This window comes from Watersipora subatra, chromosome 9 (genome assembly GCF_963576615.1).
Source record: "Watersipora subatra chromosome 9, tzWatSuba1.1, whole genome shotgun sequence".
Taxonomy (NCBI): domain Eukaryota; kingdom Metazoa; phylum Bryozoa; class Gymnolaemata; order Cheilostomatida; family Watersiporidae; genus Watersipora; species Watersipora subatra.
Window position 1 is genome coordinate 23,260,777 of NC_088716.1, and position 16,484 is coordinate 23,277,260.

At 36.3% G+C, this 16,484-nt stretch overlaps 1 protein-coding gene across 1 annotated transcript in view; it reads right to left on the minus strand.

The window, feature by feature from the left end:
• Positions 1–3,743: 3,743 nt before the first annotated feature.
• The window catches only part of LOC137404158 (protein kinase C iota type-like), a 111,639-nt gene continuing 98,898 nt past the window's right edge, over positions 3,744–16,484 (minus strand). Inside the window, exons 14-15 of the mRNA XM_068090314.1 lie at positions 11,281–11,486; positions 3,744–4,559 (exon numbers count right to left, since the gene is read on the minus strand). Of these exons, the coding sequence (XP_067946415.1) occupies positions 4,472–4,559; positions 11,281–11,486 (294 nt within the window). The 3' untranslated portion in view covers positions 3,744–4,471. The remainder of the gene's footprint in view (positions 4,560–11,280; positions 11,487–16,484) is intronic.

A 16,484-nucleotide genomic window follows, 5' to 3' on the forward strand; every position in this document is an offset into this window, starting at 1 on the left:
GGACTTCATTAAACTTCTCCTGATACAGATCATAATTGACCGTGAACTGGCTCCTGCAGACGTATACTAATAGATGGAATCGTCTGCTCGTACTGCCCTCCATTTTACTGCACTTCGTGACTTCATTCCTCAAATAGATGTGGTATTCTCTAGACAGCGCAAGCGATGTTTTGACGTCACTTTGGCTGACTATGAACAAGTGTCACGCAGAGGGATGACTTGACCCCCTCAAGACCCTATCCGCAGAACATATTTAACATGACAATACAATGTGATTGTCTTTTAATTTCTGATCTTGCAAGTTCTGATGTTGTTCTGTCAAAAGCAAGCCCAGCCAAAGGAACTTTTTATCAGAATGTTATAAGATCAAGCGAGCTCGAGTGCTGTAAAACCTTTTGTTATTTTTTGGGAATACAACCGAACTTCAATCATCAACCACAATTCTCTATGACTATCTTTTCAAAAACCATACATTTAAAAACTTTTTTAAAAACCGATTTATTTGAGCTTTGAGCTGTTCTAGAATCTATATTGCAAATAATGAATATTATGAAATAGAAGGTAAATCCATAAATTATTAATTTAAAAGATATAGGAAATTTTACTATGAAAACAGGTTTGTTTTCATTCTTGCCTCAATTTGCATAATGCAAAAAACTCCAACATACTTCATGTCAGAGGGAGACGGATGGGAGACGCTACATAATTTAAAAATTGCCTGGTTTCTGCATAATTCTTGTTGTGGTACAGCCAGCCTACTAGGAAGCTAGCAAATAGTCAAACATTAATTCAACAACAGGAAGTCTGCAGCAGGTACCGACCATGAGAACTTCCCAATATATATAAATTATAAATTAGTAGAGAATTAGTTAGAGTACTTATCTTGGTTAGCTACTGACAGTTTTTTAGGCTACTGGCCTATATTAACATTATAGACCAATCAGCTGAAACAGCAATCGAACTCGTCAACTTACTCGACGCTCTTTGTTGATGACGATTCATGACCATGATTTGATCGGTCTTCTAAAAGATCGACAATGCTCAAATGTAAAGTTGTATTTATCAGCTGGTCTACGACACTCCATAAAAATGATTATTTTTAAATGCAATGCATGATGTCTCAATCTGTGGCGTTGGTGAACAGAGAAGCATTATCTGTAGTGGTCACATAAAATGTGTGTCAAGGTTGTTAACAACAATCGATGTCTCAACCGTCCGTCTCTGTAGGATGTCGACCATATTTGATGCTTGTTGACTTAATGGCAACCTTTTGACATAACCAGATCGATCGTTTTGGGCCGTCTTTCTTGTAAGAGCAAAACTTTTTCAACAAGATTGATGTACGATATTATATCGAACTAATTGTGTCAATCTTAATTTCAATTAATCTTTAAATCTGTTAATATTTAAAAGTATTTATTTTTTGTCAATGAAATTTGCGGAGTAAACAGCGGCACACAAGGGTTCAAAACTTCCACACTTAATTATTAATACATTGCGCATAGCAAATTGACTTCAAAACCATATTGAGTGCCACAAAAAATTTTGAATTAATTATTCTGATTGTTTTAACACTTTCAAGCTTGAACTGATATAATTTGGGAAGTTGTTTCTCATCAAAACCTAGACAACTCGTCGGCGCCGTTTCAGTTTGTTTTCCCTTCATCTGGTATAGGCAGGACTGCGGAACTTTGGCCACTCTGTATAATTCCAACGTTCCAAATCGATTAAGGCTAGTTCACACTATAGCGCTGTGTCTCGGCGTTGATGCTACAATACTTCGGTGATCGTCAACGATAACCATGTTCACACTATCACAAACCCATCCGCATTTGCATCAAGAAATACTCCATGACGTAGTGTTCTCATTTATCTTTTAAAATTTTTGCGAAGAAATATCTTTTTTTTCGCGAGCTGGAATAAAAAACTAGTCCCGAATCGACTATCACGAACGGATATGAATAAATCATGCTATCTGCAACCGCGAATTACCTTCGCCGAAATGGTTCACATTTGAAAGGTGGTCATCGATGCACGACAAAATATCGGGAAAGTTTGGTAGCTGCAAACTTTCCCGAGATGCCATCCGTTCACAGTTCACAGAATCGACGATGAATGCCAAAGAGAAAACGCTAACTAAAGGCGCTATAGTGTGAACTAGCCTTCAGACTACAGAATCTTGAGATATCGACGACATACTGATGACATTTCAGACTGACCAAGAGATGAGAATGGCTGCTGACGGGACATCAGTTTCTACTGTCACAGGGACTAAAGGTCTTGGTAACAAAAGCTCAGCAATCCTTCGTTTTTTCGTGACGCCATTTTATCGTAATCGGCCATCTTTATAGACAATTTTATTGTTACAAACACGAAGCTTTTGCAATGAAAATTTTTGAAAACGATGCTTTTGTTTGCAATTTTTTTATTACAGTATCAAAACAACACCAAAAAGTGCTATTAAATAAAAGAATAACGATCGTTTTTTACTAATATGGCGGCTTTTCGTGAACAAGCAGCATGTGCAAACGGCTTGATGATGTAGAAAAACGATGGATGGACAAAGCTAGAAAGCGTCTTCTAATCAGCAACATTGACTGGACTTTATCTAGATGCTTTTCTGTTTATAAAAAGACAACACGCTCTGTGTGCTGCAATTCTTATGTTTCCTCAGTTACCTCCAAAGCATCGCTCTTTAGAGAGAAATAATAACTATTTACTCTATCTATTTGTCGTCTACAAGCTTAGAACCTAAAGATGATATTCAGTTCCAAGGAACTCAGACTATTCTTCGAGCTTTCACGGTCGACAAAAGGTCGTTATACGGTCGGTAATTCAGTCGATAAAAGGATATAATACGGTCTGGGATCAGGAGACTCACTTGTATGCACAAGACTAGGCTTCCAATAGTTAACCAATAGTAGGAGAAAGGAATATTCATTTCATAAATATTGCGCAGCTATCAATTATATATAGTATATTTCTACAAACTACCTGGAGGCAGACAAATAGGTTTCAAAATGCTGCGAAGGTCATTACCTTTTCATAGAAGTCATAAACTAGGTGGAAACTGAACTTTGAAATTTGAGTTGACAGAAATGAACTTTTTCAGTTATTGTAACATAGTGCAGTGAGAAATTTGACAACTGTTTTCTATAAACAATATATATTGATTAAACCAAATGATAATCCAATCTTATTGGTTTTTTAATGGATCTACGTGTACTAAATCTGTAAAACAGTTGCAATGACAACAAAGTTTTGTCTAAATTGGTAGCCTATTGGTCTAAAAATAATTTTTAAAAGAAAAGGATTCTCAAAAGAAGAAAATGTACTTGAGTTACTTGAGTACTTGAGATTTCCTTTAGTTCCAAGCATATTTTAGCAGCTGTATACTGCTAACATTTCTTTGAATTTGCAACTCGGTCAAATCACGTGTGATCAACATCTGTTACAGATGACACACCTCTCTACATAGAGAATAGATCTAGTCTTTCTTGCTTCGTTAAAAGTTAAAGCCTTACTTAACACTATTCCCAGACATCCAATAACAATCAAGCTTTTGGATTTGTGCCTTGTTCAAGTCAATTTTGTCGATCGTAATTATTTGTAAATGCTGCAATTTTTTATTTTACAAAATAGACGGCAAACTCGTGAAGAACGCCATCCATAGGTGAGAACACTTTTCGCTCTTTAGCATATTATAGGTAAAGTTCATTATATCTGACAGTAAATACGCCTCATTTGCATATTTGGACGCAATGAACTTGCTGTTATATTTCTTGAATGATGAATGCCAACAAATGCACTAAATTCCCCTATTCTAGCTGGCATACAGAATATCTCAATAGGTGCTACTAAACATGATTCTGCGAATAACAAAAAAAAACTACAATAATACAAAATACTTTACCACCAATATATATCAAATAATACAATACATAAAATTAATCACGTAATAATGTTGAGTATCCTCAAAATATGCCGGTAATAAGATAACTATAATATATAACACAACTAATATATCACATTGCACTGCATAAAAATATAATTTTTAGAATAGCAACAGTGAAATCTCCACATAGTCTGCACCTCGCCGAGAGAACAGATGAGTGCCGACCTAATCGGAAAAAAATCAAAAACCTAAAGGTTGGAGAGAACATGATGTGAATATGATTTAGCTTTAACTGATCGGCATATGGTCAATCTCCTGGTGGCAGGAATGGCAGACATCTGTCGTGGGATACAGACAGGCTGGTGTTCGTCTACATCCTAATCCCCAGCAACTACCTCTAGTTCATAAAGAACCTTGGTGGGAATCTGCTCAAATCCAAAAAATTAACCCATTGACTTAGACATGCCTAAGAGATTAAAAAACACATTTAGTCTTTAGTGTATGTACAATTGTACAGTGCATAACGTTGGTCCCCGGGCGCCGTCTGCCGCTAGCAGGACTTAAGGGTACGCCTGGCTACACTGGTTCTTCGCTGCTCATCAGCAGTGGGTTGATGTATTCAAAACCTTCAAATTCTGATTGGTCAATCTTGGCGATGGTGTCCCTACAAGAAATATAGGTCATGGTGAACTACTTTTGATGCCAACCCTTGCATAAGGAATAACGCAGGAATGTTGCCCTCACTGCTATATACAGTAAAATATGACAGTCGAACCTCTTCTCATGATTGTCTAAACATGAGCGCTTAAACATTTAAAATCTGATTTAAAAAGCTATTTATTTTACACTAAACTTAAAATTATTTTTAATATGAAATTTGAAGTTTCTCGAAGGCTGGCAGCAAGTGTTTCTCTTTCTTATCATGTCGATGCTACAGTGTTTACAACCTCCCTTTTTACATTTCCTTTTTTATTGTTCAAAATATAGGTTCGTAACAAGGGTAGTCTGAGTGCTACCAAAAAAAGACAAGAGTCTGTGTCTTCCTCATAATATAAACAAAAAAAAACAGAAAAAACCCTCTTTCGATAAGTTTATTAAAATATCTATGAAGTCATCTAGAAGTATTTGTAAAATTGATGCGAACAAAAGAAAGCCTGAATAAGTAAATAAGTCGAAAAAAAGTTAAACAAACGAAATGCATGGGAAGGCTAAATAATTAGTCTTAACTTACTCTAACTTTACCTACAAGTTAGAGTAAGTCACGGTGAATCTCTTATACCACCTATACCCCTGCACTACCAGACTCTCTCTTACTACCTCTACCCCTGCACTATCCAACTCTCTCTTACCACCTCTACCCCGCACTATCCGACTCTCTCTTACCACCTCTACCCCTGCACTATCAGACCGTCTCTTACCACCTCTACCCCGCACTATCAGACTCTCTCTTATCACCTCTACCTCTGCACTATTCTGTCTTATCACCTCTACCCCTGCACTATCCAACTCTCTCTTACCACCTCTACCCCGCACTATCCGACTCTCTCTTACCACCTCTACCCCTGCACTATCAGACTGTCTCTTACCACCTCTACCCCGCACTATCAGACTCTCTCTTATCACCTCTACCTCTGCACTATTCTGTCTTATCACCTCTACCCCTGCACTATCCGACTCTCTCTTACCATCTCTACCCCTGCACTATCAGACTCACTCTTACCATCTCTACCCCTGCACTATCCGACTCTCTCTTACCACCTCTACCCCTGCATTATTCAACTCTGCTTTGCCGAACATACGCCTCTACTTACCAACCTTTAAGATAAAATGATAAAAACAATATATTTTCTATCAATTATTTCTTTATTACATTAATTTGCATTTACATTTTGCTTATATTATCTACTCGCTTTTTGCTATGTATAACTTATTAAAAAGCTTTCATAGATTTTCAAGCTGAAGAACCAACTAAAGGAGTTGCAGTGTAATTCTAAAAAATATATTTGATCTTACATATGATAGTTTAAATGAATGAAAATGCTCTATGAACAAATTAAATACGTATGCAGAGAGCTGACCGTACTTGGTTAACGCTGCCGGTATAAATCAAAAGGTGCATATAATTGTATAACTTGGCTAAGCTTTTAAAAGCACTACAGATGTTTATAACATTTGCTTGCAGGTTCAGCCTAACAACATGCATCAGCTGGTTTTCATTCTCCATCTTGATTGGCTACCATCGCAGTCCCAGTTATTACACTAGCGAGTAGTTTTCATTCTGCGAGTGACCTTAGTTTAGTGCAGACCAAAGCTGTATAGCTTCACAGAGTCCCGCATCAAAAACCGGAAAACAAAACCCTTGTTTCCAAACAAACCTGATCGAAATACTGATCTCTAAAGGAATAGTCTTACCTCGCTCTCAACATCTCACTTTTTTGCATTTACTTTCCGTTTTACAAAAAAGTTATCAGTAGCGTTTTGTAGGGGATTTTGTCTTCTTTCAAATGGTGTATAATACAACAATCAACTTTAAAGCAACTGCCAATTAGAGTAATTTTTGTTGGTTAATGTTGCGGCCTCTCCATTATAACTTATATAAAAATAGTAGGCGCAGCCTGTTTGTGTGGAAATGAGTGAGCTCTCATATACGCTTCCGATGGTGGCTGGACTACGTGGTGGTGCAAACTACGTGGTGCAAACTACGTGGTGCAAACTACGAGGATGAATGAAAAACAAACGGTGATTGAGTTTTACATTCCAAACCAGCACAATTTGGTTTCCTTATTGACACAGAGTTGCAATACTGATCAGCTTTTCTGATTGGTTTATGAGACTGATTGCATTTTTAATTGGTTGAGAGACTGACCTCTTTCCTCTGATTGGTCAACGATACTAACTATTTCTACCAATTGCCTTATTTATGACACGGCTTGTTTCCTATAGATGGAAAAATGGCCAGACCTTGAAATTTAAACATTTTTGGATACAGCGCAACCGTGAACTCACAGAGACACCAAATCTAAAAAGAACCTGGCAGACACTGAAGAGCCGAGTAAAGCTCTTGTCTCACCACATAAGACAGGCGAATACCGCAAGCCTCTGCGCTACGAGACAACTGCCATGAAATGAACTACTCAAAGACATCAATCATACTAAATATATAACAATCCTGCATAAAACAGCTGGGGACTCTGTTAGCTGAGTCTTCAGAGGGCTCACGCAGCCGTTGTGCCTATTTTCTGAAGCCGGTGCAAACGTTATTGCTATTTAAACCATATACCCTCAGCTAGTAATACCATTTTAATATTTATTACAGAGTTTAAACCTAGTTAACTGAGTGCAGCCACTGATCAAGTTCCATTCAAAGCTTGATTAGTGTTTGACTAACAAGCAGTTCTAGTATGCCTTCTTCCCATCTCTTTGGCAACTTTTCATCTTCACTGATTTTTTATGATTGTATTAAATGAGGTGTCACAGAAGAATTTTACAAGCATTATACAATAATAACTTTTTTATATTTTAATTTAAATCTAAACCAGAATTTAGACTGTTCCACCTCGGTGTGCCATTAGCCACGATGGTGCACTGCATTTACATGCTGTCTTCCATGTTGCCTAAGCAGTATGTCATACAAGTGTACAGTTGACCCTCGCCGTACGATTTTAATTTGTTCTAGTGTTGGCATAGCAAGGCGAAAATTTTGTACAGAGGGATATAAAAACCTATAGTGAATATCTAATGCAAACACTCCTAGAAAAAATCATCAAAATTTAAAATACATACTGTAAATATTAAAAATTAACAACAAAGTAATATGTTAGCCTTAGTAACTATAGTTAGCTAAAGTAACTTTAGTGTACTTAGTGTATTTAGTGGTTATGATCTGCAATAAAATGTAACGTTACAATGTACCATATGCAGTACCTACCAATAGGAATTCTTACCTTTGAGACAGACGTATAACATAAATGTTGAATTTAACTTAAATGAATTTCGCTTACTAAACACCTACTTGAAGCTAAGTTTTAGTAAGTATTTTAAACTATTTTACTGAACTTCAACTTTTACATCACTAAAATTTTATCATCTGTTTCCGGTTTCGTTTTCACAATAACTGATAACGAATAACGCCGAACTTAGCGAGACCGAGCATTGTATCTCTTTCATTCATCGTTAGAGCGATTTCGGCGAATAGGATATTGGCCTATTTGTTAGTACTATGGTGAGGGTAAAAAATCGGCATGTTCTACTTCGCAGGGTAAAAGATCACATAAGAGGGTCATAGTAACCCGAGGGCGGGCGCACCACCGTATATTGATTGAACCAAATTACATAATCCAATTTTATTGGCTGTTTCGTGTGCTAAATCTGTAAGCAGCTGCAGCGATAATAAAGTTTATGTCGAAATATGTCTAAAATTATTTTTGAAATAGCATACTGCTAATGTTAATTTTCATGTCAATAACTGTTAATTTAATCATTTTCAGGTATCGGCGAAGTATATTTGAGCCACTTTATACTGCTGTATACAGCTCAATCTAATCACATGTGAGCCACATCTGTTGGAGATGACACACCTCTATACATACATGTAAAGTAGGTCTAGCCTGTCGCTTCATTAAAACCTGGCTCTATTCCTAAACATCCAATAACAATCAAGCTGTTGGATTGCACCTTGTCCACGTAAATTCTTTCGATCATATTTATTTGTTATTTGTAAACGCTCAATCTTTACAGTTTTTTATTCTACAAAAAAAACTGTATACTCTTGAAGAATGGCCTAAGGCACGCTATACTCATGTTAGCAACATGACTTCAAAAAATCATACTGTTACTAAATAAACCATGGTTTGATTGCTGCCTGCTGCCATAGTATCTGAGCCAAGTTTTCAAGCATTTCAACATATTCGTGTACAAAAACCAGCTTGTTTTATCTTTATCTGAAACAGCTGCATAAAAATTGCTTAAAATATTTGTGGACCACCACAGGCTATATTTTCAAAATGCTTTCAGCTCAAATGAGCTTTTAACTAAAAATAAACACAAAAAGAATGAATGACAAAAATGAATACAGGAAAAAATGAAAATGTAAAGAAAAAAACGATGATAAAATTAATATTTTTGTGGCATGGGAATAAAACAGACTGCTTTTTCAAAAAAAATCTTTTTGATAATCATGCAATCATAAAATTAAAATATCTTTGAAATATGGAATAAATTTGACTGCTTTATAGAAATGACAATGATACATACAAAGCGTAAGTATGAAGGTAAGTATAAATGTAAGTTATTAAATATAGAGGAATAGTATTGTCAAATAAGCCTGTATATAAACTACGGAGCTTACGATTGTCTCTTAGGGAAATATAGCCATTTCTAGAGTTTAATGAGGTTAGCACATAGTTTATGAATTGATATAAAATCACCGTTATAGTCATACAGGACCTTTTTTTATTATTATCAAAATTATAGGGTTACCAATTAAAAAAAAAAGAAACGAAATGTGCTTATGGCTAACAGAATCAGCAAATCTGAGCGCTGATAATCAACACTAGCTAACTGAACTGAAACAACCAAGTAATCATCAATACTAGTCAACTGCACTGAAACTGAAGCCTTTGAATTAAAGACATCTTTACTAGTTACAACTGATCAAATTTTACCATATATTTTTATCAATTCAGCGTCAAACTATCTACATTGTCGTTTTACCGAATGTGATTTATTCGTATCTACCTAAATACTAGCACTCCTTTTAAGTTTTGAATGTTTATTTTTCAATTTATTATCAAATACGAAACATACATATCAACAAACAAACAACCAGGATGATCAGCTGCCTCAACAACCAAGATTATGTCCTTTTGCAGCCGGAAGGAGCCTTTAGGAAGTCTACTAAACACGGAACAAGACTGTTATAGACCGGGCAAGGCGAGATGTCAGTTAATGAAATTATATAATGCAATTATATAATCTGAATTGTGCACAAAAATAGCCACTAAGACTTAATTAAATTTGTTCATCTTCTGTAAAAACAGCAAACAAACTTAAACTCAGTGACCCGAGCCATTGACCAACTTCCAACCAAACTAACCACCTTCCCACCAGATTCTACGGAAGAACAATCTATAGAGAGAGAGAGAGAGATTTGTACTGAATCTCAACAATGTGGTGCAATAATAACAATCGCAGGTACAATAAGGAGTCGTCACGTCATGTGCGCAACATCGTGAGTGAGAGAAGACATAATACGACCACACACTGTACGGTAGTGAGCAAAGCAACTAGCACAATACTCTACTAGAATAAATGCGTTTGTAGTTGCAACCGTGGTGCGGCATACATTCCAACTCTGACCTATACCAAAACTGATGTGACCAGGCAAAGGTGGCCCATATGATCTCTCATTTGTTTCCAGTTTATAAGAGCTTTTGGATTTCTTCCACATATTTTTATGTACAGATTCCTTTCGACAACCGGAAGCTTCCATTGGGAAAAGAAGCCAAGTTAACCGACACATAAAAGTTTGCAACTGAACTACTTCAGTCATGTTCAATTTGGGTTCAGCAAAGCTTGCATCTGATTGGACAGCTTGTTATTAGCGAATCCAATATTGGCTTTATTTCTACGTGTAACAAATGAAACCATGTGACCATAAGACAGGAAACAACTGGAATTATGTTAATTTTCTAAGTTCAGGTCTGGCACACACGTCTCTCCATATAAACTTTAGTTGCTTTGGCTGAGATAAGAGAACTTAGGAAGTTTTTATCTGGCTACTGTGTGGTTACACCTTAGAGATGAACTTCCAAGAATTTTTTTAGATTTCATCAGAAAGTATCGGTCGATATTTTTCCATAATTTATGATTGTTTTTTATGTTTTGAGGTGATCTGATCGCCAGGATGTTCTAAGATCAAAATCTCTAAAACTTGATCGCGATTAAAATGCTCAGACCAGGTGAAAGTGCGATCATGGCTCCTATAGTTGCAAGAGACCGACAGATTAAAGACTTGTAATACTGCAACTTGAACGCAATAGCTGATATTAACTATAGCGACGATAACAACTAGTCACGTCATTTTGGCACATTTTTCTTCTGAGCATTTTAATCATGATCAGGTTTTGTAAATTTTAATTAGAAATATCCTGACAGTCAGATCATCTCAAACATTAAAAACAATCACAAATGATAGAAAAATACTGGTACTTTCTGATGAAATCTACAATAAAATTGTGTGTAGGTTGATCGTTAGTAATTTATTCCTTGCTGTCATTTAGATAAGGCTTGAAAGGTTTCAATCAAACCAGAGCGTCTTGACTTCTGATACAAACTTTGAACTTCCATATTTTTAATGCGCTGTCAACGCCTAACGAAAAACTTACCCGTCATCAGGTGTCAGCTGCACGGGCTCGCTGGTGAACTGTGGGTCAAAATGTTCAAGGTCTCTGTCGTTGCACACACTTGGCTTATACGGCGGTGTTGTCTGTCGTCGCTCGAGCAGTTCCCAGTCGATTGACCTGAAGAATGGATGTGACTGAATGTCAGCAAATCCTGTTTGTGGATGACATCCAAGTCTTTCATCGGGTATCTACAAAGGTTATACCAATGTCACGTACGAGTTTGATATCCGTGATGATATCTAACCATTGTGGACATATTCCTAAATGTTTATGTTAAAATGTTTCAACTAAATAATTATTTTGAGAATCATAAAGGGGAATTTTATTTAAACCTAAGCGTATTGATGATTTTAAAGGAATCAGAAGTGTGAACTGATAACTAAGTTGATAGCGATAGTATTACTTCACCACATAGCTAAAAGAGCATGAAAATTGCGACACATAATCACATAGTCACGTAATTGAGCAAGATTTGAGCAAAAAACACAAATAATAAAATATATCTAAAGATGCAAGTAGCATCTGATAGTTTGTGCACAATTTTCTGTGTCTAACAAAAATATTCATCAAAGTTTTCCCCCAGTTTGCTTAACCTATAAAACAGATTATAATAAGTGAAAATTGTACTAGAAGATAGGTTTAGTCACATCTTTAACACAGTATATGATTGGCCTAACCTGTCTCACAGTATATGATTGGCCTAACCTGTCTCACAGTATATGATTGGCCTAACCTGTCTCACAGTATATGATTGGCCTAACCTGTTTCACAGTATATGATTGGCCTAACCTGTCTCACAGTGAGTGATTGGATCAATTTTTACTAAAGTGCAAGTATAGCCAAGTTTCTAAAGCAGCATATGATTGTCTAGTCTTTATCACCAGATGTGACTGGTCATGTCTGTATCACAGCATATGATTGGTTCAAAGTTTATTAGAGCATAAGTCTAGTGACGTTTTTAATACAATATATTATAATAATATATTGATCTAGTCTTTACGACAGCGTGTGATTGAAACTTTTTCTGCCACAATATGACCGTCATAGTCTTTATTTTGTCTAGTTTTTATCATACAATGCGGTTCATAGGTCTAATCTTTGAGAGCTACAGTTTTCTAGTCGTCATCACTCTGGCCTGTTATTGCTAGCTCTGTGTGATATTATATTGTAACAACTTATTGCTAGCTCTGTGTGATATTATATCGTAACAACTTATTGCTAGCTCTGTGTGATATTATATCGTAACAACTTATTGCTAGCTCTGTGTGATATTATATCGTAACAACTTATTGCTAGCTCTGTGTGATATTATATCGTAACAACTTATTGCTAGCTCTGTGTGATATTATATCGTAACAACTTATTGCTAGCTCTGTGTGATATTATATCGTAACAACTTTTCATATCCTTTATTTAAAAATAACTTAATTAAATGACTGCAGATATCACAACTTTAATTTTAATACCAGGTATATTCACAAAAGAATAAAGTCATTTGTGAATAGAACTACATTTCCTATGAATCACTATGTTTCCATGATGCGCAGTGCTTCGATGCAGCCCCCTCCGAAGTCGAGGGGATTGTACGTTTACATGCTGCGCAGTAGTTTTCAGCAAATTAGCCAGAGAAGAGAAATTGTATAAATCGAATCGCTGGATGGACACATAGAATCGATCATGGATACCGAACATCGGAAACGGTCTTTTTATGCTTTTGTCATCATTATACTTTTATTTACAATACACATTCACAATGTTTTACAAACCTTAACACAATTTTTAAAAATAATCTATTTTTAATAAATATTTATTTAAGTAATAGATCATTTAAATGTTACTTTAGGACTTGCCACCTATTTTTCGAAAAGTGTTGGTATCGATAACCAAGTCCAGGAAAGTAATCACTTCATCATCCTCGTAGGAGCAGACCATAATTAAATTTAAGTGAAAAAAATATCGGAAGAATAGCAAAAACAAGATAAGCAGGATAACTTTTGTACTAGTTTATGGCGCTTGAAGAATCGCGCCATAAACTTGTACAAAAGTAGTCTCCACGGCATGAGAGCTATGCGCAGCGACTGCACAATTGCTGTTTCCTTGCTGCAAATTTGCATTGGCTTCGAACTGATCAGTGTGCAGTGATTTCAGTGCGAAAAAGCCGTTTCCATGATTCGGAGAGAACGCAACTCTGAAGTACTGCGCATCATGGAAACATAGTGATAGTTGCAGCATCTGTTGATTCTAAAAGTCATCTAAGAAGTGACGTTGAGCGTCTGTAGTCGAGGTTGGACAGCAATCAGAATTAAGGTTCTACCAATTTAACACCTTCGGATATGAAGACGAGCCAAATGATCCAGTTCAAGGTATGAATGCTATTATTAAACTTGAAGTATAAATTTATAACTCAAATGATTGATTTGATTTGTGCCAACCAAAGATTTCCTAATACCTAGAGAAAACTCTAAGACACTCAAGTATTAGGACAAACCAATTAAGTCCCAGAGAATACCTACGGCTGTGGTTTACCATTCAGTAATTTTTTTTCAACTTAAACCTGTGTGCTAATAGGTAAGAAGTACTAGCCACTTACTGATATTACTCACTGACCAAAAAATAACCAGAACTATGACAAAACCAAACTTATTCACTCTAACTTGGAGAAGTGGAGTGGGAAATATAAGATGGTAGAATCATTCAAGTTTTTTTTATTCTCATCTTTAAAATGTATCGAGTTGACTAAGTATTTAGATTGAGTTATCATTGACTCATACCAATATTATGTAACTGAGTCTTTTTAAAACGAGGGCTTGTGCCATAAAGGTTTGGCCAAGTCCCATCTTTTCACATTACCGCATCTCAGCATTTTCACGTTCTGGGTCGGATAAGGACCCTTAGCTTTGTCAGTAGCACCGCTGGTAGCATTTCGGAAATGAGCAAATTCAAAGTTTTATAAAAAAGCTAAAATTTTAGCACAACATCAACTACTGCAGACATTTCACCATTGACGAGAGATAACAAACATATAAAAGCGTCTCAAAACCTAAACTGTAGCCAAATAAAGAAGATTATCCATCTCTCCAGATGTAGATTAGGAAGCATATAGCAGGTAGGTAGAAGTCATAGCCAAGAGCTATGCACCAAAGACATGATCACAAATTCAGGCCAACTTGGTAGCCATGAGACAAACCAAAGACAGGAGTTTGGAGAAGATGAGTTGAGAGCCAAACTAAAGATCGAAACAACTGCGTGACATGCCGGATGACAAGTCTTGAAAAACTCGGCTTCCAACAGGATATCGCGCAGCAATTTCTTCAATGGCCTGTTGCTAAACAGGTCATAAAACTAATGGATTTTATATTATCTGAAACTGCTATTTTTAGAACCAACATAATGATTGTCTGTTGCTGGATTCTGGATAATTCCCCTCTAGGCATCAACATTGCTGCTAAACAATTCTCAATATTGAAACCATTGTTATCTAAGCGCATTATAAATTTATGCTACAGCCTCTAACTTTGTACCACCTGTCCTAGCTCGCCAGTCATTATGACACCTAATAGTTGCCCACATCATTTTGTTATCTACCATTTTTGATACTGTATGACCACTACATGCAGCTGACAGCCACTGATGTTACTAGAAACACCCAGGGGAGAGAGGCGTGAGAATTGGGTAGTATCCAGTTGTTGCGAAAACTGCCTATAGGAAAACAAAATGCACCTTTTTTCTTTTCCCTATAGAATAACTAACTAGCGATTCACATGGTTGGATGTGTTCGAGAAAGGGTGGGTATTCAAGATTACTTTAAAAACTTCTCATAACTCCAAAGGTTCCACGAACCAATGGTCAGCATCAGATGCTGTCAATGCATGTTGGGATTAAAGATATTGTCCCAGTAATTTGCCAATTTTCATTGATGTGTAAAAACACCATCATGACAAAGTCGAAATAATTGCAGATTGCTGAACTGACCAGCTTGGAAACTTAAGTTTGAAAATATATTTTCTACTAGTATTTTCTACTAATACCCTAGCAGTACTGTGCGCCGTGGGAGATCAGCAGATGTAATAAGTGCATGCACAAATATTATATCGGTTGATTGGTGCAGGTGGTCGTCCACAAAGCTTAAAGTCCCAAGTTTGAACCTCATTGAAAACAATCTTTTTTATCCTATAACCTTTAACCTCTAAGCGTGGCTTTGAACAGACAAACGGACATACACGGCTCTTATTATGGTAAAGATTGGCCATCAAATGGAAACAAACAAATGTTTTGTTACGTTATAATAAAGAAAAACAACTGCACTGCACTCACTATCAGAGGTAATTCCATAGCATCTAACGGTCCAGTACTGCAATGTTACCATCTCATGACGGTTCGCAGTTACCAATATTTCTCCAATGAAAACACTAGAAATTGCCTAAAGGTAGGGCCACACGAGACAAAATTCTCACGAAATCGGCGAAATTTGGACGAAACGATTCGGACGAATTGACATTTGGACGAATTCGTCCATCGTTGGTTGCGCACGATGAACGAATCCTGAATTGGACGAAACGTCAGAAATTCCTATGAATCGTTGTTTGATTGGTCGGTTGAAAAGGTTAGTTGAATGTTGAAGGTCGTTTTCTTAAAACGTTTTTGTGTACTGAAGCAAATGATTGAAACGGAATCGGCTTCAATTTATCACCGCGTTCTGATTGGCTAGTTGAAAGTTAGTTTCGTACGAATCCGTGGTGGGGAAACTCTGTGTGGCAGGTCAGAAATTTCGTACGAATGGAATTTCCCAGATTAGTTGAAATTACACGATACGTGTGGCCCTACCTTTAAGGTAAACACTTTTGAACTGCTTAAAAATCACTGTAGTATCATTCATTTGCATAAAACTGTGGCACAGAAAGGTTGTAAAATTTATAACACTTTAGTAGTTTAGTAGCTAAGCATAAGCTAACTAAGCATACTGAATAAGCCTTCAACTCATTTGCAAATTAATTTATTGAATGCCGCTAGTAAACTTCCAATTATAAAAATAATAAATAAGAAAACTCAATAAAAATAATAAAACTTTCAACTTTCGAATCAAACCTTATTGATAGAATGTCGTATCAAACTATATAAATCTTTCTTATAACGCCTGCTGCTGCAACAATTCCTATTTATTCATTGCTACAGTAAGCACTTGTGTT